The sequence below is a fragment of the Protopterus annectens genome, chromosome 9.part0 (genome assembly GCF_019279795.1).
Source record: "Protopterus annectens isolate FY-2018-M chromosome 9.part0, PAN1.0, whole genome shotgun sequence".
Taxonomy (NCBI): Eukaryota; Metazoa; Chordata; order Ceratodontiformes; family Protopteridae; genus Protopterus; species Protopterus annectens.
Window position 1 is genome coordinate 299,734,433 of NC_056743.1, and position 26,355 is coordinate 299,760,787.

Sequence of the window (26,355 nt, forward strand, 5' to 3'; positions counted from 1 at the left end):
GCAGGTGATGGAGATGTAGCCTGTTCAGTAAACTAGGAGCTTTGTTGGAGAGCTCATCTCTTGTTTCTGTATCACAAATAGGTTCACTGCCTGTAGGTCTAGAGCAACCACCTCATTCCACTTCAAAAGAATTGCTCTTCTGTACCCCTGCGCTTATGAGAAAGACATCTTGGTGTTTAAATACCTCCATCAAAGATATCTGTTTTCACATTACTCATGTACACACACATACACACACATACACATACACACACACACACACACACACACACACACACACACACACACACACACACACACACACACCAGAATGGGTCTATATCAGTCCATCGAAACGGCTGACGATTGAATACCAGATGTTTGAACTGTGAAGTTCGAACACTGATTATCACGAAGCCGCGGAACACCAAATTCTTTTCCAGGGAAAGAATTTGGTGAGCCGTTTCTGTGGCTTTGCAATTATCAGGACTGTAGTGGGAAGTTACAGGTCGAGTTCAGGTAAGTGTGCGATTGTGTGAACGTTAGGGTTAGGGCGCGGGTGAGGTGGGTGTGTAATAGTGGCAGACTTTATGGTTAGGGCGGGATAGGTGAGTTAGGGTTAGGGCGCAGGTCAGGTGAGTGTGTGATAGTGACAGACCTTAGAGTTAGGATTTGGGTTAAGGTAAGTGGATAGATAGTAGTGTATGTACAGTTTAGTGTAGGGTTAGATGTAGGATTTTAAGTGTGTGTGTGTGGATTGATTTTTTTTGGTGTGCTTGTGTTGTCTGTGTGTTTCTTGGAACAGCGATTTTTTTTCCCTGGGAAAAAAAATCGCTGATCTAAGACTTCGATGTTTTTGCACTTTGTGGTTAGAAGTTCGAACATATGGTGTTCGAACTTCAACCATTTCGGTGAATTGATATAGACCTGAATACATTATACCATTCCTTTCTGGAAGAACATCATATCCTCAAATTTGAAGGTGCTAATTCTTATCTCATCTGCTTCAGTCAGTAATTAGCCACCAGAGAGCTTATTGGAGATCATAATCAGATAAGGCTAGAAGAATAATTTGCAACAACAGAGATGCCACTGCTAATTTCTCAAATGAGACACTTTCCTAACTTTGGCTGCAACTTGATTTCTTAGTCATTAAAGTCATGAAACATACTGCTGTATGCTGACAAAATGCATCATTGTTACAGCCTAAGATCTGTCTTCAGCCAATCTGACTTAACAGTAAGAATATGATGACAGCTCTTGGTGTGCCTTCACTATATTCATGCAGGGATCTGATAGCTGCATCAGTTGTCCCAGTGTTCCATACTCCTCTTAGACCTCCCACAGCACATGGCCAAGGCATGTGGTCATGATCAGTCTGTAAATCCTGATTACTATGTACTAAACTAGCTTACTCCCACAGCCCATGATAGACACATTACTCTACCTGACTTTGAGAACTGTCTGTCAGTTGAAGTTTTCTTTCCAATGCTCTGATATCTGTTTTTTGAGGGGAGGCTAAGGAGTTTGATCACCTAGTAGTTAAGTTACACATCTTATCCCCTATCTTAAAAATAGATGCCATCATGTCAGTTACCAATTCATATGTACTATTCTATATTCAATACTGCACTGAAGAGATGTTTTAGCTATACTGACCCAACCCTGTCTGGAGTTTTCAATATATCCATCCTGAGCCCACCCACACCTGCAGCTTTACCATTACAGAATCTTCTAACCACTTCACTGACTTCAGTTGTAATGATTTACTCCAAACATCCAGTTTTCTGGTGTTTCTTTCATTTAAGCATGCATGTCCTCTGGATTAAGGACTTTCTCAGCATGTTCTTCTACTTCACAGGATTCACATCCATGATAGTGTTCTTGTCCATTCCTTGATCACCATAATCTGATTGATGTTCCATCATCTACCTCAGATGAGCCAGTAAGTTTGCCGTAATATCTTTGAGGTCACTTGATGATCTGTCTGCACAGCTTCTCTGATCTCCGTTCATGTCTTAACATTTATTTCATGACTACTGTTACTGTTTTTTTTTCTTGTCCTGCATGGAAATGTAATCATAATATATGATTCAATATAGTCAAATATTCATGTTGTATAATATTAGAAACTTTTCTTCCTAGTTCCTCTTCATAATGGACCTCAATCAGTGAGACAATCCAATCAAAATGTAAATAAGTTAAAATGTCCTTAAAATAATAGAAGTATAAGTTAGTATTGTATTACAAAGTCACTGTCAATAATTTTCTGAAGCAAAAGTAGCATACAATATTTTATCCTTTGCATCTTTAGTGTTAAAATTCTTGCTTTAAGAACAACTAAGGGTATTTAAGTTTTTCTTATGTAGTTTTGTCTTTATAAAAATGTTAAAAATAGTTGCATTAAGAGCAAGTAAGGACTTTGTCTTTTGTACTTTTGCTGGCTCATTAAGTACATCTTGATATGTAGACAGAATCAAAGCTTTCTCTATTTGTCTTGATAGAAGGGAAAATGATCATGACAATGAAGTAAGGCATCTCTATGAAGAAATGGAACAGCAGATTAAAAAGGAAAAGGACAGACTTCTTTCCCAGGTACCCCTTTTTTTAGTACGTGTAATTTGAATAGCACTTCAAATTGCTGGGTTTACATACTCAGAATTGCTGATTAGCTGCTGTTTAAATTAAAGCATGGTGATTTTCTTTGGGGCTGCACCATGGTACAGTGTTTTAACTGCTGATTAGCATTATTTAGTCCTTCATTCTATTTATTGGATGCTGTAAGTTCTGTGAATAATTTGTATATTTTTCCTGGCACTGTGCCCTGGTTTCCTCCTGCATCCCAGAACAAATAAATTGGCAATACCTGTGACCATCTACAGGTGTGAAGGATGTGTAAGCTGTGTGTATTTGTCCGTCCAGCAGTAGACTGGTATCCTGTTCAGAATTAATTTCTCTGTCTTTGTACCCACTGAGTTCCAAGATAGGCTTCAGCTTGCCCATGACACTGAAGTGGAGTAAATAAATAAATGAAAAATGAATGAGTAGATGTTATGTTGTCCCATCTTGCCTTTGTTCTTACTGATTGGTTCAGAGCCAATCCTCAGCTCTGACTCGGCCGATTTACTATAGCTCCAGAGCTTTTACTGGTTCGAAGCTAACCCCTATCCCAACATGCCTAGCGGTAGCTACTCAGATCTTGTTTGACACTTGCATGTCAAGATTGCAACTACTGGCTCAGGCTAAGTACTTTGTGCTTTTTTCACTTTATTGTTATCCTTTTCTAGGTTTTTGTGGTTGTATTGTCTTGTTAGAGCGTATACTACCCCCTGTTAGTCTAACAACCTCTTCATCTTCTTGTTGTGGGTACTTTTTGGCCTTTGCTTTCTCTTCAGACCTTGCTTTTCCCTAGAGCCTGTTTAAATTAGAGGGTTCTTCTTCTCTTTCCCCACTCTTTCTGGGACAGCCATTTAAGTTAAAAGCTGCCCTATTGGGGGAGTAGCTGTTTAAGTTAGAGGCTTTTCCTTTTTTTCTTTTCCCCTTTAAAAAAAAAAAAAACTTTCTCTTTATTGTTGTTTGGGCTAGCCTTTACAGCCTTGTTGTAGTGTTGCTCGATTTTTCATGCTTTCAGTTTGAGTCCAGCAGGAGAGAAGAAATAAGTTAATTTTGTGTGGCCTTCTCACGAACCCTCAAGATTCATCATCTGTGTCCTCAGCCAGCTAAATTGTCCGAAAAACACACTAAGTCATCGGTTCCGAGTTTGGGACAGACAAAATGCACTGACAAACCTTCGGCTGTGTCGGCTCCCAGTGTTGGCTCTGACAAAGCTAATTCTCTGACGGCTCCATCTGTGTCCTCAGAGCCAGTCCGGACCCATAAGAGAACAAGTTCTCCTTCTTTGCAGCCGGTATGCTCTGCTCCACTATCACCTCTGCTGCAACCTGGAGCGGGTAGTCACCGGTCCTCTTCGCACTCCTCTCGGTCCTCCTGGCTTTCGGATCATGATGTGGAGAGAGTGGTCAACAGGATTCTCAAGTCACAGGCACTTGCTAAATTTCTGTCGAGCCCAGCCCATAAGGAATTGGCTCCTTTGGCCCATCCAGCTTTTCCATCGGTTCCTTCTCCAACTCTCTTGAGCTCTGAGCCAGAGTGCATGGAGGTCATGGTGGTGGAACCATCAGCTCCAGTTACATCTCCTTTATCAGTTCCAGCAACTGCTCCAATCTCCTTGATGTCTCAGTCCATCAAGGGATCTGGGCGCCAAAGCTCTCTCACCGGCTTTGAGGGGGGAAGTGGCATCAGACCCTTGTCTGACCCCGCTCTCCCTCTCAGAGCTTCAACACAGGCAAGCTCGGCTTCCACATTGGCCTCAGAGCTGTCACTCCCAGTTCACAGGAGATCTTCGGGCTTTTTGGAGCCGGCAGCTCCTTTGACATGGGACTATGGAGCCTTCGAGGTGATGAGGAGCGTGCTGTCTCCTGAGACTGCTCCACCCTTGGCTTCATTGGGTCCTTCTCCCTCGCTACCTGTAACTGCCTTTGACCCTCCTCCTGCCTCCAAGCATAGGGAACCTGTTCCCTAGGATGCCCCATTGGGTGACCCCACCTCTTCTGAAACCTCCCCCGAACATTCGGAGGAGGTCTCTCAGAAGAAAAGATGTAAGAGGAAGCATCCAGAGTTCTCAGAGTTTATCACCTCTGATACAAACTTGGATGAATTGGAAGGGTCCCCCTCTGAGGATGTCTTCTTTTCAGACATCTTGGAAATCCTTAGACAGAGGGGTGGTTGAAAGTCCCTAGCCCCTTCTGCAGATGAGTCTGTCTACCTGGATGCATTTGGTTCCCGACCCTCCACCTCTTGGATGTCTCCGCCTTTTGACCCACTTTTGTCTGTAGTGAGTCGAAAGGCATGGAGCGCTCCCGAGACCATGGGACCAGTTCCAAGGAGACCGAATAAATTTATTACTGCACCCAAGGATAAGTATTTCCTTTTCAAAGGGTTTCCTGTTGATGGCATGATGGTGGCAGCAGTCACTAAGAAGGAGCTTGCGGAAACGTCATCTGTCCATCCGCCAAACAAAGAGTCTCGTACAATGGACAGGTATGGGAAGCGTATGTTCTCTGCAGCAACCTTTACTCTCAGGTCACTGAGTTACTTATCACACTTCCCATGACTTCAGAGGGATCTCCTGAAAGAGCTAGGAGATACCCTGCAAGATCCTACAGCTGAGGGAGTTGCGAACAGGGCAGCTTCCCAGCTTGTGACCTTGACCTCCGTGGTTAACTCCTCCATGAGGCATTTCTTATGCAGCAGATGGAGTGAGTAGGGCAGCAGGTACTGGAGTAGCTTAGTGAAGACACTCCTGGATGCACATTTGACAGTTTGCAGAACCTTTTAGGTCTTCATTTAACAACACCCCCTTCGATGGCTCGTCCTTGTTTGGGCCTCAGGTAAAAGAGACTCTCACCAGGTGTGAACAGGATGGCAAGACTCTTTCTGCCATAGGAGTCCATTTTTCCACTCCATCTAGACCCTAGCCTAAAGGTCAGAAGAGTGGAAAGATGTGGTTCCAAAAAATCCCAGGTAGCTTCGTCTGACACACATAGAGATTTTTCTCCCAGGGGCAGAGGGGGAAACAACAACAGAAGACGCTGCCCTCACGGCAGAGGGGGTCTGCAACAGCAGGGTGACAGAGATACATTCTCTGCTAGGCCCATCCAGCACTTCTGAAGGGAGGCCCGACTGGCCCTCTGGAGGCAGTTGGGGGCAGACTATCACTGTACCCAGCAGCCTGGCAAACTATCACAAGAGAAACATGGGTACTGTTGATAATATCCAGGGGTTACAAAATTCCTTTTTCTCATTCCCCCTCAAAAAAATGTTCTATCCAAGATGTTCCAACCAGTCTTTGATCACATAATCCTAGAGGTTCAAAGATTGCTAGAAAAAGAGTCATCCAAGAAGTCCCGGCAGACCAAATCAGATCCAGAACTTACTCAACGTTCTTTTTAGTTCCAAAAAAGACAGGGGACTGCAGACCCATTTTGGATCTCAGCAAGCTAAACCAATCGGTAAAAAAGATGAAGTTGCAGATGGTAACACTGCAGTCCATTCTTCCCTTCTAGGGTCAGGACAATTGGATGTGCTCCATAGATCTCCAGGAAGCATACTACCACATAAAAATGAACAGGCAATCCAGGAGATTTCTACACGTCCGGCTGAGAGACAGTCATTATCAGTTCAGAGCCCTGCTCTTTGGTCTCACCACTGCCCCCAGGGTGTTCACCAAGTGTATAGCAGTGGTCACGGCTCACATGAGGCATCAAGGATTCCATGTGTTTCCATATCTAAATGACTGGCTCCTCACTGCTACCACCAAGCATCAGCTGATCAAAGCATGGGATTACACAATCCAAAATTGTTCCCAGTTAGGCATCACCATAAACTACAAAAAGTCTGCCTTGTTGCCTTGTCAATCTATTACCTTTATAGGAGCAGACTTAGATACAAGACGCATGATAGCAAAACTGCCTCAAGACAGGATGTCAACCATTCGTCAACAAGTTTCGTTTTTCATAAAAAAGACGAGTTCAGGCAAGAGAAGTTTTACAAGTCTTGGGCTCAATGGCTGCTGCAGTTACACTAGTTCCTTTGGCAAGCTTCCACATGCAGATTCTGCAGTGACTTATTTTCGCTCAGTGGTCTTTCCAGGATTTACCAATGTCACACATGATCTTGATCATGGAACCTTGCAAAAAGGACTTAGTATGGTGGCTTGTCTCCCCCCAGGTGAAGCTTTTAAAGCATAATTTATAAAATGATGAATATTTAAAATAAAGGCTCCAATTTACCAACCATACACAGCTATAAGATATATTAGCTAAATGGAGCACATTGCAGAAGTTCAGTTAAGTAGTAAATGTATATATGATAATAAAATGTCACCACTTTCTTTTTAATTACTTAACAGGAACACAGTAAGCATTTATCTCTCCTGCAGTGATTAAATACTATGACACTAGTACTAAAACTTCACTTATCACCAAAGATGGACTTCTTAAAGAGGAATTTTAACCATTCGCTTAAAGTAATCTTTGAAAGCATATACATACATTACACAAATTAGTCGTCATCATGCAGCTAAACCCAGGAATTATTTGTGATTTGCCTCATATACCCACCCTTGATATTTCCCGGAAAGTAATATGATGATGTAATACCTGAGTCTGGCTCTGATTAACAGTGCAGTATCTTGTAACAGAGTCTTAGGACTATTACTACCCTGGTCATTATAGAAGTTTTCCTTAGACGTGATCAAACTAAAGAGACACATTATACTTGGTGATATGTTTTATAAAAAAAATTGTGTACATGTTTTTACAAGGGTTAGGAAGTAATTTTTACTGTAACAGACTGGTGTTTATAACCATGAACATATACCTAAGGCACCAGCAGAAGTGGCACACACTCCATTGATAACTCTCTTGTCTCATGACCTCTGAAAAGAGCTGTATGTAGTGTTTTACTGTGACATTTAGCAAAGAAAAAATGTTGGGTGGAGAGGACAGATTGCCTGATTTTGAACCAGAAAACTATGGGACACATGAACTAGGTGGACTTTTAACTTAAAAACATCTAGTTTTGTTGTTTTGTATTTTTGTTCTTGTTTTTATTATAAAGGATTTGGGATTTTTTTGTACTACAAAATATTTTTCTTCACAACACAGAATGGTGTACAGCCAAGTAAACTTTGCATGCACTCCTTGGTCAAGTCATTCAAAGACACCTGAATAATTGACTTAATGCTGTATCAGTTAGCTGTGGGTATTCCAGTTCTGTTAAGTACAATGCATTATATATTGTTCTGCATGTTGTATTATTAAAATGCTGAAATTAAATTTGATGAAATAAATGTTGTTATTGTTAACTACTAATCTCTGGAAAGGCTTACAAGACCAGCTGGCATACACCCCAGACATTAAGAATTTTAGACAAAAGCCAATAAAACCAGCACAGGTGATTTAGAGGAATAAAGGTCTGACTATCACCCAGGCAAATAAGATTTAATGATAAGCTTAGATACTGATGGCCATGACAGGAGGAGGAGGAGGATGAACATGCCTATCCTTTAGGGGATGGGGTTGGAAAGCAGAGCCGGGACACAAATTGCCACAGTCCCATTGAGGAGGGCCTACAATACAAACATCCTGGGGGGTTTCAGCACACAAAGCCACCTTTTGGTGGTATCCCTCAATAGAGAATGTGTGGGTGCATGCACTAACAAGAGGGAAGGTACAATATAAACATCCTTGGGGGGTTCAGTACACAAAGCCACCTTTTGCTGGTACCCCTCAATAGAGAATGTGTGGGTGCATGCACTAACAAGAGGGAAGGTACAATATAAACATCCTGGGGGGGTTCAGCACACAAAGCCACCTTTTAGTGGTACCCCTCAATAGAGAATGTGTGGGTGCATGCACTAACAAGAGAGAAGGTACAATATATAAACATCCTGGGGGGGTTTAGCACACAAAGCCACCTTTTGGTGGTACCCCTCAATAGAGAATGTGTGGGTGCATGCACTAAGACGAGGGAAGGTACAATATAAACATCCTGGGGATGGTTCAGCACACAAAACCACCTTTTAGTGGTACCCCTCAATAGAGAATGTGTGGGTGAATGCACTAACAAGAGGGAAGGTACAATATAAACATCCTGGGGGTGTTCTGCACACAAGCCACCTTTTGGTGGTATCCCTCAAGAGAGAATGTGTGGGTGCATGCACTAACAAGAGGGAAGGTACAATATAAGCATCCTGGGGGGTTCAGCACACAAAGCCACCTTTTGGTAGTACCCATCAGTAGAGAATGTGTGGGTGCATGCACTAACAAGAGGGAAGGAAGAATATAAACATCCTGGGGGGGGGTTCAGCACACAAAGCCACCTTTTGGTGGTACCCCTCAATAGAGAATGTGTGGGTGCATGCACTAAGAAGATGGAAGATGTAGTGAGACTCTGTACTGGTAGCTCAGTCTCTTGTCCAGCAGATAGAGTCAGGACTATAGAAAATGCTTTCTGTTGCACGGATGACACTGATAGAACAAGTGACCCTCAGTACTCCCTGAAAGGTGGCTCCTCAAGTGCCATGCTCTGTATGGTACTGTATAGTCCCTCATATGGAGGAATGTTTCAGGTCTTTGGGTCTGACAGAAAATGGCTTGAAGGCTGACAACCGTGTGGCAAAAATTATCTGGGGAAGAAGCTAAATAAGCATACGTGTCTTAGCATGGCTTACTAATGCCACCCAGAGTGACCCCAGACTAACTACAAGCCACAAATCACATACAGCAGATCCAGATGTCCAAAGAACATTAGACTGTTACTGTATTGCAGATCAGTGTGAATATTGAAAATGTGTTATTCTACATATTGCTTACTGTCTTTTGGTTTATCGAACAACTTTGTGATGTAACTTTATATTCTTCTTTCATTTGATCACCTCTTCACATGTTCTTCTTTTGTATTCATGTGAGTATTTCTTCTGTGACATCTTGTAAAAATGTTTTTGTTTTCCTTATATGAATTTCTAAACTCATACCTCTTCTGAAAAGGGTAATGTGAGATCAAAAAAAGCTTGGCAATTAATCTTGAGCTTCAACGCAAAGCTTTTTATGGCCTCTACCAAAGTGCCTCATAATGCTTTAAAATAAGGTGTCTTCAAAAATGATTGTCTTGCAGCTGCTATTTTTTTTTTTGTTTAAATAAAACTTATCTGTATAGTGACAGTATCTTAAAACAGTTAAGTTGGTCTCAAAAATATGCCTAATTTATTTGATGGATGTCATGCATACTTTTGCTGTGGTTGTCTCTGACCATGCATTTCTTATAGTAAAAGTATGGGTTGCTCCACTAACAAAGGAAAACATGGAGGTTAAACGTATTTTACTGTAAAGGGAAGGATTTACAGCACCAAGTGTTTTTGTTCTTCCCCAGGAAAGAATGGGAGAGCTTAGCTAGAGTTACCTCAGAAGAATGGGAAAACTGCATACAGTACTATGTAGAATGATTAAAAATAATACATATTTCAGTATTTGCATTTCAAATGAAAAGTAGAGATGACTGCAACCATAGTTACTTCAGATGCATCAGGGCTAATTAAAGGTGACAGTATCGGCTTTTTTTTTTTTTGCACTGCTTCGAAATAAAACTTTATTTGTTAAGAGAGTAACCAGTGAGAACATTAATAAGAAGCTAAAATGGGGTAAAGCTGTTCAGCTGGTTGGAATTCCTGTCAAAGCTTATGAATGGGTGGACAGGAGGTGGCTACAGAGTTAGGGTCAATGGTGAATTGTTTTTTTGGAGGGGGAAGCTCCCTAAGACTCGAAAATAGGCCATCATCCTTGTTATCCCCAAATAGGGCAAGGATCATACTTGAGCATGTGTTATCATCCTTTTTCTGTACCAAACTATGATTCTAAGTTGTTGGAACTATTATTGCAATAGATTGGCAGGGTTACTGCCATTCCTTGTAAATTCAGGGCAAACTGTTTTATTTTTTCTTTTGAAAATCTACCTCTGATCTGCTTAAGATGACACTGTTAGAAGAGAGAGAGAAAATAGGCAGATATCGCTTTTACTGGTCAAGTTGATTGCAAGGAAATATTTTGACCACACTTGCCCCCCCCAATATTTGGTTTAATTCTTATATTTAAAATTACTTCCAGAATATAAGGTTGGGGAGCATTATTCCTTGTATTTTCACCATTGAGAGGTAAGTGAGAGAGTTGCTATCTTTCCTTTCTTTCATTTTTCCTTTATCTGGACCAGTTGGTGTTTAACTGAGATGTACTGATTTTATGGGGAATGAAGTGGGCAAGAACCATTGTAAAACTTCACTTTTAATGGATGACTTGTTAGTCTGTTCTGCTAGATCAAACCAATACTAGGGTTTTTCAAGGTTCATAGCTTCATAAGTTCATATTAGGCTAACGGTTACCAGGGTCTTTACAACCCTAGCTATGCAGCCCAACCTAGTTTTGTCCCTGAGTTCCATGGAGGCCTATATGGTGGGGTATATTAGCAAAGGATTATGGAGGAGGGTATGTTAGTTGGAGATTGTTACTTACTGTCAGCTTCTGTCTATCAGAGGCTTGGGGTCCAGATCAGGGGAGAATTTGCAATTTCCCATCCAATGATCAAGGTTTCTTTTGAACAGGGTCAGGGATGAACTCTGCTTTACATAGATGGAGAGCTTATTCCATAGCATGGAGATCTCTTGAGATACATATTGGTCCCTCCAGCAGGTTTTATTTATGTCGCAGACAAAGTTCAGGTCTTTGGATCTAGTGTTTTTCATGATGTCTGTCTTGCAGGTGTTCAAAAGATCCATCAGAACCAGATCTAAGGACTACTTATATGCTAGGCGTAGATCGCTTCTCAGTAACCTGTATGACACTGAGTACAAGGAAGGACCTTAAGGCAATCCATGTAGGACAGGGTATTCATATCCTGGATTCTCCTGGTGAGGAACCTTTGAGGGTGTTCAGCTGTTGCAACTGCCTTGCTAGGTACTTTCCAAAGGGTGCATTGTACTCAATTATGGGTCTGATGAGGAATGAGTAGAGTGGTATTGCTACTTCCTTGGATCTGCATGCCATACCCTTGCTTATGAGCTGGGTGGCATAAAATGATTTTCTTACTATCTTGGCTACGCATTGGTCGAATGCCAGATTACTGTCTACATATGTTCCCAGGTTTCTCTCAGGTCAACTCTTAGGAGTGTTTTATCACTAAAGTAATTATCTTGGGTGGACACTTTCTCAAATGGCAGTATAATGCTTTTCTTTACATTTAGTTTTAATCCATGGCTTTAGCACCAGTCTTCCGGTCATTTGTTTGTGTTAGACCATCTTGTAGGATGTTGGTGTTGTAGGGGAAGTCTATGATAGCTCCCAATTTACATTTGTCTGTAAATTTGGTGAGCCAAAGGCGACTGATGTTAAGCTTGGCTTCAGAGAAGTAGATGCCAAACAGCAGTGTACCCAACAGAGAGCCCTGAGGTACTTCACTGGTGACTGGTCTCTTGGTGGAGGTGGTCTCACTGATGCTGACTTCTTGGGTCCTATCATTGAGCCAACTGGCAATCCAGCAAGTTATGCAGGGATTTATGCCTAATTCTGAGAGTTTGTCATCAATACCTGAGTGGGGTATTGTATCATAGATTAAGTAGGCAAGAACTTCCCTTATCAAAGCCAAAATTGTGATGGGTCCAGTCTCTGTAGGTTGCCAATGTCCTTGTTGATCATTTCCATGATAATTAATTCCATGGTTTTTCATATTAGACTTGTCAGACTGATGGGTCTGTAATTCCCAGGATCAGTTGATGGTCCACCATTTTGAAGAGGGATAACTGTTGTGGCCCTCTATTCACCTGGCCTGTATCCTCTTTTGAACCTGTAGTTGAAGACTGCCTGAAGTAGTCCTGCTGAGTCATGTTTTATGCTACTTAGGAAGCAACCAGGGATATTGTTGGGGGACATTGAAGCAGTAGTTTTGGTCTTGGTAAGCACCTCCAGGACAGCTCCCATTGGTAGTTGTGGAGGATATGCTAGAAGGGATTTTACAGGGTATAGTGGGGAATGAAGTTAGAGATAAATTTATCAGCCATTAGATTTGCTGTAGGGGTGTTGAAGGAATTCATAGAGCTAACTAGTTGCAAAATAAATAATGATAAGAGCAGTTTCAATTATTTTTTATTTGACTGAGGAAATTAGGGTAAGATGGACTTTCATAGTTAACATCACTCAGCTTGAATACCTAATGTTGACAGTTACTAACAGTATGGAATTAAAGGTTAGTCTTAATTATAAGCAAATTGCTGATAAGGGGAAGGAAATGTAGAACAGATGAAATGGGGTGTGTCAGAATACAAAGTTAAAAACTCAAGCCTTGAACTGGGTTTTATTGCATCTGGTGTAATACATATGACTCTGTATTCTAGGCATACTTTCTAAGGATATTCTGGGCTTAATGAAGACACTATCAGTTAAGTTCATTTGAGCAGTATGTAACTGAGGATGGCTTGCAAAATGATTTCTCTTACAGCACCCATGGGGAGCAGGGGCTGGGCATCCCTGAATTTGAATGGCACTTAAGAACAGCAAGTCTTAAATTGCTACATTATTTAATTATTGATGGCCACAATTTAGTTTGGTAAGCACTAGCATTGTCTGGTGAATGGAATGGAAGGGTTTTATCAGTTGACTAGGTTTGGTAAATATGGAGTTTAGGGCAAGCAAGGACGAGTATTGGAAAGCATTCAAACTTTTATTCACTGGGCATTTGAGATGACATCTACGGTCAAGAAGATTGAAGATATATGCCTTATAAGGACTTTGATCGAAGAAAGTATAAAAGCTAGACAGCTATAGTCCTTCCTCCAGTGATTTCCCAATTGGAGGTTCTAGGTGAATATATTACAAAAAGCTTATGTCCTGTGATAACTTTGTAGATATGTACAGTAGAGGCTCAGCTGACAAGTTGCTGTTTGAGGACCTGACACAAAAAGTATTAAATATGCCTTGGTGCCATGTACTGAATCACTATCAGGAATAAGAAGGTAATTAATGCATTATATGGAATTTCTAAATGAGCAAGACAAAAGCAGTGCATGTTCCCTATTGTAAGCTCTAGTTGCCGCAGATATGCGGGGAGTCCAAGGGCATTGGCTGCTTTTTTTTTATTTTCTTGAATGTGCTCTATACTGAGACAGATCAATATTGAGGTTGTCAGGGTATGATCTGGATATGAAAGCATACACACAGGGAATGTTTATGCTCTTCTTGATCTATTCCCAATGTCAATTAATAGGCCATCACTAGAAAGTTCTTAAGATGTCACTGAGATTATGAATGGCTTTATGGACATGGAACTAACATCAGTGGAATACATTCATAGGTTCATAGGTTGGTACTAGGCTATTGGCCCTAAGGCCTATACAAGCCTAGACATAACAATTCCCTGGATATTTCTTCCCACAATATTTACTTCCCTGGACCCCTGTCTAGCAGGGTGACTGACGTGATCCCTGGGGTGAATTTCCTATCTCCCATCCAATCTAGGTTCCTTTTGAAGAGGGCCAAGGAGGCGCTCTGCTTGACATGTATGCTGTCAAAAGGGAAAGCTATTATCCAAAAGGACTATTTGGCATTTGAACATCATAAACCTGAGGACTGAGACAAAAACTAGATATTGTGTTGGGAAGACACTATTTTGCTACCAAGATACCTTCTATTTTTAATCTAGGTTCTTTGTATGAAAATGTGAGGCACTAGTTATGAATAACGTAACCAACTGCAAGATTCTTTCTTTTATGGTCATGGATATTGCTTTTTGCTAGTAACACCTGCAATATTTTTAATGAAGTTGTTTAAAATTAAAAATATCCAAAACCTAATTAAGCATTTGCATTCCTCTAAGAACTAGAATTCATTTCATTTTTCTTTTATTGTATTTTTCTTACTTTATTTCCCAATGGTACCAAACAATTTACAGTAATATCATTCAGACATCAAAAGCTATTACATTGAAATAGTTATAATATTTTTCTTAAGTGCATATAATGAAATGCATTTTGTAAAATACAAACAATGGAAATCGTGTTTATCCCCCAGTATCTAACTAAATGAATACTGAATATTATCCTTTGACATATTAGTAATTTATATCCAAACTCTGACTAAATTCAAATATTGAGTACATTTGCTAGCTCATAATAAGATTTGGCACTACAACGGAAGCACATTTTCTATAGATTAAAACTTTAGGACAGCTTCCAATAAATTAGGCTGTTTTGAAATGAAGGTTGAACAATAACAGAGAGTAGGATACATTGAAGACTATAAAAAGTAAACAGAAACCCAACATAAAATTAAGAACCAGGATTAAAAATGCATTTTCAGCTTATAAAAATGATAGAATATAACAACATAAAATGAGTCTCAGGTGTCCGGGATTTGATTAGTGGATCTTGTACTGGAGTAGTCATTTGGGGGGGAACAAGTGAAGGGTGAAGATGCGTGGCCTATTTGCCTCTTGGTGTTAGGGAGAAATGTTTGCAATTAGGGGTACATCAAATGCATGCAATTTCCTTTGAGACCAAGGAAACCACTTTCTGTGCTTCATGGCTGGGGCTGAGCTGCAAGAAGGAGACTCCCCTGCATAAGTGAAGGGTGCATCATTTGTGATCAGCCCATTGTGCAAATCCCTTCCCTTAGAATTAACAATTAATGCACTGGGACATTACAACATAACCAGCAACACTCGTAATGGTTGCCTTAATGTCCCTTGTCAACCAAACTTCATCCGAGTCATGGAAAATGATGAACTAATTGGCTGTGAGGGAGGCTGATAGTTGGCAAGCAGTAAAGCCAAAGTGTGAAAAAGATAATAATGATTATTATGTTATGTTGTCCTATCTCGCTTTCATTCTTACAATGATGGGTTCGGACTCGGCCAAATACTTAGCTGACAGTCTCAAACCTAGCTCGTGGGAAGAAGGTATCCCACAATGCGGTGGTGCAATTCTCCAGATCTCGTTTGCCACTTTACAAGGTTGGATGCACTCATCTTGGCCGTGGCTAAGTTGTGAAATATTTTTTCTATTACCTTTGTCTAAACTTGTTATATTTGCATATATTTAGCTTTTAGTCATATTAGATTTAACTCATTGGTCTCCTTGCTGCTCCTTGTTAAATAGTGATAATTTTTTTCCCTTTAGCACGGCTTTTGCCATTGCTTTCTAGGCCCCTTTGGTATCCCGTGTAATGGTTGTTGTTCATTTGTTAGTGTCTTTATAGCTTGTTTAAGTTAGAGAGCTATTCGCCCGTTTAAGTTAGAAGGCTTGTACTGTTTTATTGGTTGTCTGGAAAATAGAACCATTTGAGTTCGAGGTTCTATTTTTTCTTCCCCTGGTTGTCTCTCCTTGTGTTGTCCTGTAGTAACCTTTTGGTGTAGCTTTAGCATATTAGACTTAGCTAAAAAAAAATGTTCTTGTTGTTGGCTTTGCTGTCACCTTTAGGGTCTTAACTTAAAATGTACAAAGAGCAAAAAGAGAGAGAGCATAAGCCTTCAAGCTTTAATAAATGTCATCAAAAGTGCTCTGAAAAAATGTCCATCATGGATGGACATGTTATTTGTGTTTATTGCCTTGGTGCCATTCATCTCCAAGAAGAGTGCACCTTTTGTCATTCTTTTAGTGCTAGAGTTCTTCAGGAAAGGAGAAATAAGTTGATTCTAAATGGGCTCTTAAAGCCTTCTTTTGAGAAAGCAATTCATAGTTCTTCTTCCTCTTCTTCGTCTCCTTCCGCAAAAAAGGATAAGTCTCAAAAAAGACAATCTCCCGCAACATCGGCACAGTCAAAGCCACCAGTCAAACTTCCTAAAATTTCAAAGGCCACTACTTCCTCTGATCCACAGTCCTCGGAGCCATCAGAAGTCTTTTTGGTTGTTAGGCCTGGTACTTCAGCTCCAAAGCCTTCGGAGCCGCAAGATACCTCCACTCAGTGCTGGTCCATTGACATTTCGCCAGTTTCTCCAACTTTGAGATCGCCAATCCTTCATAGGTCTCAATGAGCTTTCCTATCTTCAGGTATACAAGAAGCTTATCAGATAATGACGTGGAACATGTGGTGCACAGACTCCTCAAGTCTCCGGCGCTGACTAAATTATTCTCGGCTCCCACCCATTTGGTCTCAGAGCCTACTGTGCCCACTGTTGTTCCTCCTCTGAGCCAAGCTGGTCCTTCAGAGCCAGGGTTCTTGGTACCACTTTCTGTGGTCCTGTCGGTTCCGGAACTCACTTCGGTTTTCATGAAGCCAACATCTACTCCGACTCTCTCGGCGCCATCCGGGGAGTCTGGGAACCAGGGTTCCCTGGTCGGCCCCGGGGGGATTCTCAGCCCCAATCTTCTTTGGTGCAGTCTACCTCTCAGAGCATTGGCCCAGGTTAGCTCAGCTCCCACATCAGCCTTGGGTCCAATCTCATTGGTTCCATTGCCTTCCTCTGTCTCCTCGGAGCCGGGAGAGTCTTTGGAGCCAGCAAGATCGGCACCGGCTACTGTCTCTGCACCACCTATTCCACAGGACAGTAGAGATACAGAGCCTCAGGATCCCCCATTGGGTGAACCCCTCTCCTCTAAGGCCTCCCCAGAATATCCTTCTGAGGAGCCACCTTGGAAGAAAACCTGCAAGAGGAAGCATGTTGACTTCCCAGATGAGTCCATCACTTCAGACACTGACCTCGATGAGTTGGAAGGGTCCCCACGGTCGTCCCCTGATGATATTTCATTTGCAGATATTCTAGAGATCCTCAAACAAAGAGTTGGCTGGCAGGCCACCACCCTTCTGATGAGGAGTCAGTGTACCTGAAGGCTTTTGGGTCTCAACCTTCAGCCTCCTGGGTGTCTCCACCTTTTGTTGAACTAATGTACCTGGTTTAGTTGGAAGGCATGGGAGTCACCCGACACTATGGAACCGGCCCCTCGGAGGCCAAACAAATTTTTGTCAGCTCCTTCGGGCAAGGACTTCCTAACAAAGGGGGTACCCGTAGTTGCTATGGTGGTGGCAGCAGCCACCAAGAAGGAACTTGCAGAGACTTCCTCATCTGTTCGAATAAAGACTCTCAAATGATGGACAGATACGGGAAGCGTATCTTTTCTTCAGTGACTTTCTCACTCTGATTGCTGAACCACTTATCCCACTTTACAAGGCTACAAAGAGATGATCTGAAAGAGCTAGGAGGTATTCTACAAGGTTCATTAGCTGTGGGGGTGAATGAGAAGGTCTCCTCCCAGCTGTCCACCTTAAATTCCATTGTCAGCTCCTCCATGAGGCTCATATCATATGCAGCAGATGGAGTGAACAGAGTAGCAGGTTCTGGAGTTTCCCTTAGGATAAACTCCTGGATGCACTTGTGCAATTTTGCAGAGCCCTTTAAGTCTACCTATACTAACGCCCGTTTTGATGGTTCCTCACTCTTTGGACCCAAAGTAAAAGACACTCTAACCCGGTGTGAAGGGAAAAACTCTCTCTGCCATTGGAGTACATTTTTCTATACCTTCAAGACCTTATCCTAAACGTCAGAAGAGTGGAAACTTGTGGTACAAAAGATCCCAGAGATTTTTCCATGACACACGGGGTGATACCTTCCCCAGGGGCAGAGGGGGAGGTAATAATGGAAGATGCTGCCCCAGAGGCAGAGGGGCCCGCAAAACCAGGGTGACCATGATTCCTTTCGTGGACGCCCTTATCAGCACTCCTGAAAGGAGGCTCGACTGCTCTACTCTGGAGGCAGTTGGGGGACATTTATCAATGTACCCAGAAGCCTGGCAAAATATCACAAATGACAAATGGGTACTAAATATAATATCCAGAGGATACTCCATCCCTTTTTCCATCCCTGTTCTACAGACCAGAACAATCCCTGATGTTCCACCCAATCTAAGGGAACAAGCAGCTATAGAGATTCAAAAGTTGCTCCACAAAAGAGTCGTTCAAGAAGTCCCCGCAGACCAAATAGGATTCAGAACTTACTCAAGATTCTTTTTGGTGCCAAAAAGAATAGGGGACTGGAGGCCCATATTAGACCTAAGCAAGTTAAACTAATCTGTCAAGAAGTCAAAGTTCCGAATGGTGACACTGCAGTCTATTCTTTACTTTTTAGGGAAAGACAATCGGATGTTCTCGATAGACCTTTAAGATACTACCACATAAAAATGGACAGGACATCAAGAAGGTATTTAAGCTTCCAGCTGGGAGCCAGCCATTACCAGGTCAGAGCTCTGCCCTTTGGCCTCACTACAGCTCCCAGAGTGTTCACCAAATGTGTGGCAGTAGTCATGGCTATCTTGAGACATCTAGGATTCCATGTGTTTCCCTGTCTAGACTACTGGCTCCTATCTCCCACCACCAAGCATCTACTCCTACAAGCCAGGGACCTAACTTTGGACATATGCAATAAGCTGGGCATTACAGTAAATTTAAAAAAATCTGCCTTGTTGCCCTGTCAGCATATTACATTCATAGGCGCAGATCTAGAAACTTCATCTGTGGTAGCACGTCTTCCAACAGAAAGAGTTATAGCACTCAGACAGCAGATTCTTCACCTCCTTCCCAAGACCAAAGTGAAAGCAAAGTTAATTCTAAGATTATTAGGAACAATGGCCTCCACGATTACACTGGTCCCTCTTGCCAGAATGTACGAGGATCCTTCAATGGCTATTATTCTCCCAATGGTCACTTCAAGAGCTTCCGATGTCTCATCTGGTCAGAATAACAGAATCTTGCAAGAATGACTTAAGATGGTGGATACACTCCACTCGTGACAATAGGCAGACCATTTGTTCCACTTCAACCAATAGCTACAGTGACCACAGACGCTTCCCAGACAGGGTGGGCGGAGGCATTACCTGGGAAGAACAGTCCTAGGTACATGGCAAGAACACGAAGCTCATTTACATATAAATGTTCTAGAGATGAGAGCAGTGCTTCTTGTGTTGCAAGCAATTCAAGACTCTCTCCCTCTAGGGACTATTGCAATTCAGTCAGACAATATGTCCATGGTTTGGTACATAAACAAGCAGGTTAGAACCAGATCTTATCCCCTTTGTCGAGAAGCCCTAAGAGTGTGGCAAAGGGAAGTTTATTCCCAGTGCTTTCTAATTGCACCGCACATTCCGGGGAAGTCCAATGGGATAGCGGACAAGCTGAGCAGAGCAATCTTAATGCCTCACGAGTGGTGTCTCAATCACAATGTAGCAGAAATGATTTTCCAAACATGGGGACAGCCTTGCTGTGATCTCTTTGCCACTCCCATGAATGCCAAGTGCAGCAACTACTTTACCCTAATTCCCCCTCTGGGGGAGACACTGAGAGACGTTCTTGCTCACGATTGGCCCTCAGGACTTCTATATGCCTTTCCACCATTTCCTCTCATACCCAGACTAATTCAAAAAGCACAATGCTTGGGAAGCAGGATAATTCTCATTGCTCCTTACTGGCCTCGCCAAGTTTGGTTTCCCTTCATTTGGTCTCAACTTGAGGAGAAGCCTTGGATTCTGGACCCAGTGCCAGATCTGCTGACTCATATGTCAGGGGAGCTTCACCCTTCTCTCCACACCCTAAAACTGACAGCTTGGCTGCTCCATTTCCCAATTTAGTCAGGCTTCACAATTTCACTCCTACAGTTAGACATATCTTAATGTCCTCACACAAAGCTTCCACTAGACATCTGTATTCTAGTAAATGGAAGAGGTTCTCCCTTTGGGCTCAAGACAGGAACATCGATCCTTTCTCTGCACTTATTCATTCTATTTTGGAATTTTTGGCAGAACTGTTTCAACAAGGTTCAGCTGCAGCAACCATCAAGGTTCAACTTGCTGCAATTTCAGATTTTCACATTGGTGATTCTACTTCCAACTTAATGTCACATAGATTGTGTAGAGCCTTCTTGAAAGGTGCTTCCATATTAAGACCTCACTTTAAGGAACCCCTTTCTCCTTGGGATCTAAATTTTGTTTAGTCTCATCTTACGTTACCTCCTTTTGAGCCCTCTTCATCTTCAGACCTCAAGTTCCTGGAAGACCTTGTTTCTAGTGGCTATAATGTCTGCTAGAAGGGTGTCAGAATTGCAAGCTCTTTCTATTAAACCACCATATTTGATTTTTCGGATCTATATCACGTTATCGAAAACCCGTATCATCGAACGCTAGAAGACCGACACGTATAGCACGAACTACGGTAACTGCAAACGTACAAAACCGTGAAACGTGAAATGTCGAAGTGTCATGGTTGGCCCGTCTACGGTATAGCTCCGTAAGGTAAGTATGCAATAGTTATGGACCTCAGAGTTAGTGTGCAGGTTAAGGTAAGTGCATAGATAGGTAATGTATGCAACATTTAGTTAGAGGTAGGGTTTTATTAACAGTATGTGTGTTGATTATTTGTATTGTTTGGGTATATGTCTGTAGGATAAGTGTGCGATAGTTATGGACCTTAGGGTTAAGGTGCAGGTTAAGGTAAGTGCATAGATAGTAATGTATGTAAGATTTAATGTAGGGTTAGTAGTAGGGTTTGGTTTGTGTATGTATGTGTTTTATTTATTATGTTTGGGTATGTAGTATGTAGAGTGCGGTGGTATTGGCTGACTATGATAGTTCAAGATTTGAAAATTTGTGGTTTAGGGTGTTCGGCATATTTGCGGTTCGGGCTGTGTGTGTCGGTGTTGTGGCGTTCGATGATATGGGTTTTTGATAATGTAATATAGACCCAATTTTTCATAAGGATAGGGTATCCTTGAGTACAAACCCATCCTTTCTACCTAAAGTCTCTTCGCCAGACAACATATATCTATAGAACTGCCAGTGCTCTTTCCTAATCATAGCAACAAGGCAGAACACAAATTACATCAACTGGACGTGCATAGACAACTCAGATCCTATTTGCATAGGACCAAAGACTTCAGAAAAACTGACCAGATGTTCATCGTGCATACAACTGCAGTCATTACAAATGGGTTATCCTGCCGTCAGGCGGGTCCTCGGTCGGCTGAATTCCAAAGTCTAGGTCCGGTGTCGGTTGTCGTCGCTTCTTCCCTGATGTCAGTGCGGCAGGGGTATAAAAGAGGCAGCCAACGCCATTTTCTTCAGTCTTTCTTGCCGCGCGGTGCCCAAAGCAGAAGCAGTTCGCAAGTTCCGGTCGGCCAGCTCCTGAGATTTACGAAAGTATTTCAGCTGAAGTCTTCTTGAAAGCTAAGTACCCCATTGGGGAAACTTTTCTTGCCTCAGAGCGATGTCAGACAAAGTTAATAATTGCATTTCTTGTGGGAAGCAAATACCGCATAAGGATTTCCACTCTTTCTGTATACCTTGCTTAGGCCCAGACCACGACGTCTCGGCCTGCCGTTTTTGTGCTAGATTCAACAAGCGCACTATTAAGCGCCGGGCGGAGTTCGCCCTTCACTATTTTGGCAAAAAATGTAATTATATCATGTCGTCAGATACTCCGACTCCAGTTTTGAGCAAAAGACGCAAAGATAAGGACCGACATCCGAGGTCCGCACTGACTACTGAGACCATGCTTAGGCCGACTACTGGTTCTCCGGTGCTCAGCGAGGTGCCTACGCAGCCCCTGAGTACCGATGACTCTACATTACCGGTGTCTTCAGTACCCGAGGTTGCAGGCTCCTCGGTCCCCATTCCTACTGCAGATACCGACGCCACTCTTGGCGGGGAAACTCAGAATTTAGACAGGCCTGCCATTTCTCAAGGTGTCTTCAGGCCTTCCTCCTTCTCTGTTAAAGCTTTCACTAAATCTAAAGCAGCCATGAAAACCAAAAAAACATGTTCCTCAGACCCCTTCTCAAGGCCCCATGCCTAAAAAGCAGATGCTTAAAATGGCTGAGGATTTGATTACTCTTATCAGGGGTTCTCAACCCCCCTCTGACAAAAGGCCCAGATTAGAGGAAGTCTACCCTTCCTCAGATCAAGCTTCTATTACCTCAGAACACTCTGAGGACCAGGATTATGCCTATTCACCTTTCGAAGACTCTGATGCAGAGGAGTCTATTCCCTCGGTCTCCCCCCCTGAGGACTACTCTTTTGGGGAAACCCTGCATACATTGAGGGAACACTTTCACTGGGAAGGCCAAGATTACTCAGATTCCAAGAAAAGGCTCAGGGAATTTCTTCTGCTCCCCCAGCATAGGCCCCTGGCTATCCCTCATATTTTAGATATATTAGATGATGTGTACACAGAAGCCAGCCTTAATCCAGATTCTTTACCTCCAGCTCATGTTTAACCAGACAGGTATTACCGGGTTCCTGATTCTCACCAGTTCCTATATAAAAGCCATACTGCTGACCCAGAAACTATTTCACAGGGTCCCAAGGGAATTAAGGCCTCTACTGCTAAAAACCCATTACCTTCAGAGAGAGATTCCAGAGCTTTAGAAAGGTGGGGGAAAAAGGTGTACACCTCGGCCACTTTAACCATGAGGGCATTAAACTGTCAATTTCATATGTTAAAGTATCAACAGTTTTTGTTATCTCAGTTGAAAAGCAAAATTACACAACTAGAACAACCAGATTTAAAAGAGTTGCAGGATTTGTTGCATGGTGCAGAGCAAGTGGGTAAACATACCTTGCAGTGTGGTTTTGATGCTTTAGAGGCCTCATGTAGAGCTGCTGTTACGGGGTCTGTTATACGTAGGCATGCTTGGCTCAAAGAGCAAACCTTACCAGATCATGTCAAAGCTAAATTATTAGGTGCACCTCTTCAAAAAGATGTATTGTTTGGTGTTAAAGCTGAGAAGGTACTAAAGAAAATGGAGGAAAAAGCAAAATCAATGCAAACAGTGAAATATTTCCTGCAGGTACAACCTCCACGTTTCAGCAGAAACTGGCCTTCAAAAAATTGGTCCTTTCCAGCCACGGACAGACCTCAAAGGGGCAGATACAGATGCCCAAGGGGTAGAGGGCAACCTCAAGGATCTTTCAGAGCCAGACAGTGGCAAGCACCAACCCCAAGAGGTGGAGAAGATAGATCACAGTCATTTAGAAAACAGACACAATGACTTCCCCCTACACCTGCCAAGCAAAGCTTTAATGGCAGCACCTTTGGGTGGAAAACTGGCATTATTCTCAAAAAATTGGCATATTGTTACGAAAGACAAATGGATTCTGGACATTATAGACAAGAGGCTACAAGTTCCACTTTCACACCCTTCCAAAAATGAGAGGCATGCCAAACCTGTCACAAAATCAAAAGGCAGAGGCACAAAAACAAATTTCAGCTCTCAACGACATGAAAGCAATTCAAGAGGTACCTGCAAAAGAACAAGGTCAAGGGTTTTATTCCAGACTATTCCTGGTACCAAGGAAAGACAAAGATTGGAGACCTATCTTAGACCTATCCATCCTAAACATATCTACAGGTGCCAAAATTCAAGATGCTCACATTACAGCAGCTTCTTCCCATGCTGGGCAAAGAGTCTTGGCTGGTAACACTGGACCTCAAGGAGGCATACCTGCATGTCCCTATCAGACAAGATTGCAGAAGATACCTCAGATTTCTTGCAGGTTCAACCCATTACCAATTCTCTGCATTGCCCTTTGGCTTATCTACTGTGCCCAGAGTGTTTACAAAATGCCTGGCATCAGTAATCACCTTCTGCAGACTACAAGGATTACAAATCTACCCATATCTGGACGACTGCCTGATCCAAGCAGACAGCAAGGACATACTACTGCAGCACCTGGCGTTTGTAATAAAACTGTTGAACTTCCTGGGATACACAGTCAACAAAAAAAAATCAAAACTAATACCCCCTCAACAAATAATTTTCCTGGGTGCCAGCTTGAATACAAACACCCAGATGGCCTACCTCATGCCAGACAAACAAGGGCAACTGTCTCAATACTTCAGCAAAATGGCAACTTTCACTAGGCTAACTGCAAGGAAAGTCCTGCAGGCTCTGGGATTCATGGCATCTTGCATCCAACTAATCCCATGTGCAAAGCTGCATATGAGGAAACTTCAATGGTACCTAAAAAACTTATGGTCTCAACACAGCCACAGCTTGGAAACAGTTTTACCACTCATTCCATGCCTTCAAAAGGAATTTTTGTGGTGGGCTCAAGCATGCCAAATAAATACAGGTCTCCCTTTCTGTGTACCTCAAGCAACTCAAATCATCACAACAGATGCCTCAGACTACGCCTGGGGAGCACACATGACAGATCAGTGCATTCAGGGAAAATGGTCCCAAAAAGAGAAGCACCTACACATCAACCAAAAGGAAATGCTAGCCGTGCAAAATGCTATTATGACCTTCAAAGACCTACTGCATCCAGGCCAGCTATTGATAAGGACAGACAACACCACAGTGATGTGGTACATAAACAAACAGGGGGGAACTCATTCATAACTCCTGTGTAGGCAAGCCATGACCCTATGGAACACAGCACTGGAAATGCAAATTCAACTACAGGCACAATTCCTGCCAGGGAAGGAAAACACACTGGCAGACAACCTAAGCAGAAATATGACAGATCCACACGAATTGAAGTTGCATCCTCAAGTTTTCACAAAGATAACTCAGGCATGGGGACAGCCAGACATAGATCTCTTTGCTACCCATAGAAATTACCAGTTGAAAAAATTTTGTTCAAGGACCTATCATCCACAGGCCTGGAAAGTGGACGCACTTTCTTTCAATTGGACAACATTGACAGTTTATGCCTTCCCGCCTCTTCCTGTGCTACCCAAAGTTCTATTAAAAGCCAGAGCAGAGAGGCCGAAAATGATTCTCATTGCTCCAGACTGGCCAAGACAACACTGGTATCCGCTCCTGAAGAGCCTGACACATTCCCCACCATGGATCCTACCTCTAGTCCCTCTTCTGTTGTCCCAGCACAACTACAAAACCCTTTACAGCCATCTCAAAACTCTAAATCTAGCTGCATGGAGAATTCCTTGATTTCCCAACAGACTCTCCTCTCCAAGGAGGTGCAGGATGTCATCTTGGAGGCCAGAAGACCTTCTACTAGAAAGGCCTACATCGCCAAATGGAAACGATTTTGTGCCTGGAATCAAGAAAAGGGACAGAATCCTTGGGTAATAAATATACCTCAAATTTTACAGTACCTAGCTGAGATGTTAAACAGTGGACTTTCCTTCTCCTCCATCAAGGTCCACACTTTAGCCATTTCTGCACAATACAACACAGATCCTCCTTTATTCTCACATCCTCTCTTAAGGCAGTTCCTCAGAGGGGCAAAGAATATAAAACCCCCAAGGAAACCACCAGTCCCTGCTTGGGACCTCAACTTCGTATTGGAAAAGCTGACCCTTTCTCCCTTTGAGCCAGCTTCTTCAACAGAACTACAATACTTGTCATGGAAAACAGCCTTTCTTCTGACTATCACCTCAGCATGCAGGGTTTCGGAGCTACAGGCCCTCATGGCTGTGCAACCATTCATCATTTTCCATCAGGACAGAGTTTCCTTACGAACCAACCCTACCTTTATGCCAAAGGTAGTATCCAGTGTAGCTTTGAATCAGACTATTCACTTACCTACCTTTTATCCAGATCCACAAAACAAAGGGGAAAGACTACTACATTCCTTGGACATTCACAGACAACTTCATTATTATTTGGACAGGACAAAGCCATTCAGGAAATCCGAGCAACTGTTTGTGTCCTATGCTACAGGTGCTCAAGGAAAGGCTATTTCCAAACAGACAATTTCAAAATGGATAGCCCACTGCATACACTTTTGTTACTCATTTCATGGAAAAACTGTGCCTGCATGCATCAGAT

The 26,355-nt window shown here is 42.5% G+C and overlaps 1 protein-coding gene across 1 annotated transcript in view; it reads left to right on the top strand.

Annotated features, from left to right (window-relative positions):
- Nucleotides 1–26,355, top strand: part of LOC122811200 (EF-hand calcium-binding domain-containing protein 4B-like) — a 1,881,211-nt gene that overhangs the window by 1,406,319 nt on the left and 448,537 nt on the right. The window contains exon 7 of the mRNA XM_044082881.1: nt 2,484–2,574. Within this exon, the coding sequence (XP_043938816.1) occupies nt 2,484–2,574 (91 nt within the window). The remainder of the gene's footprint in view (nt 1–2,483; nt 2,575–26,355) is intronic.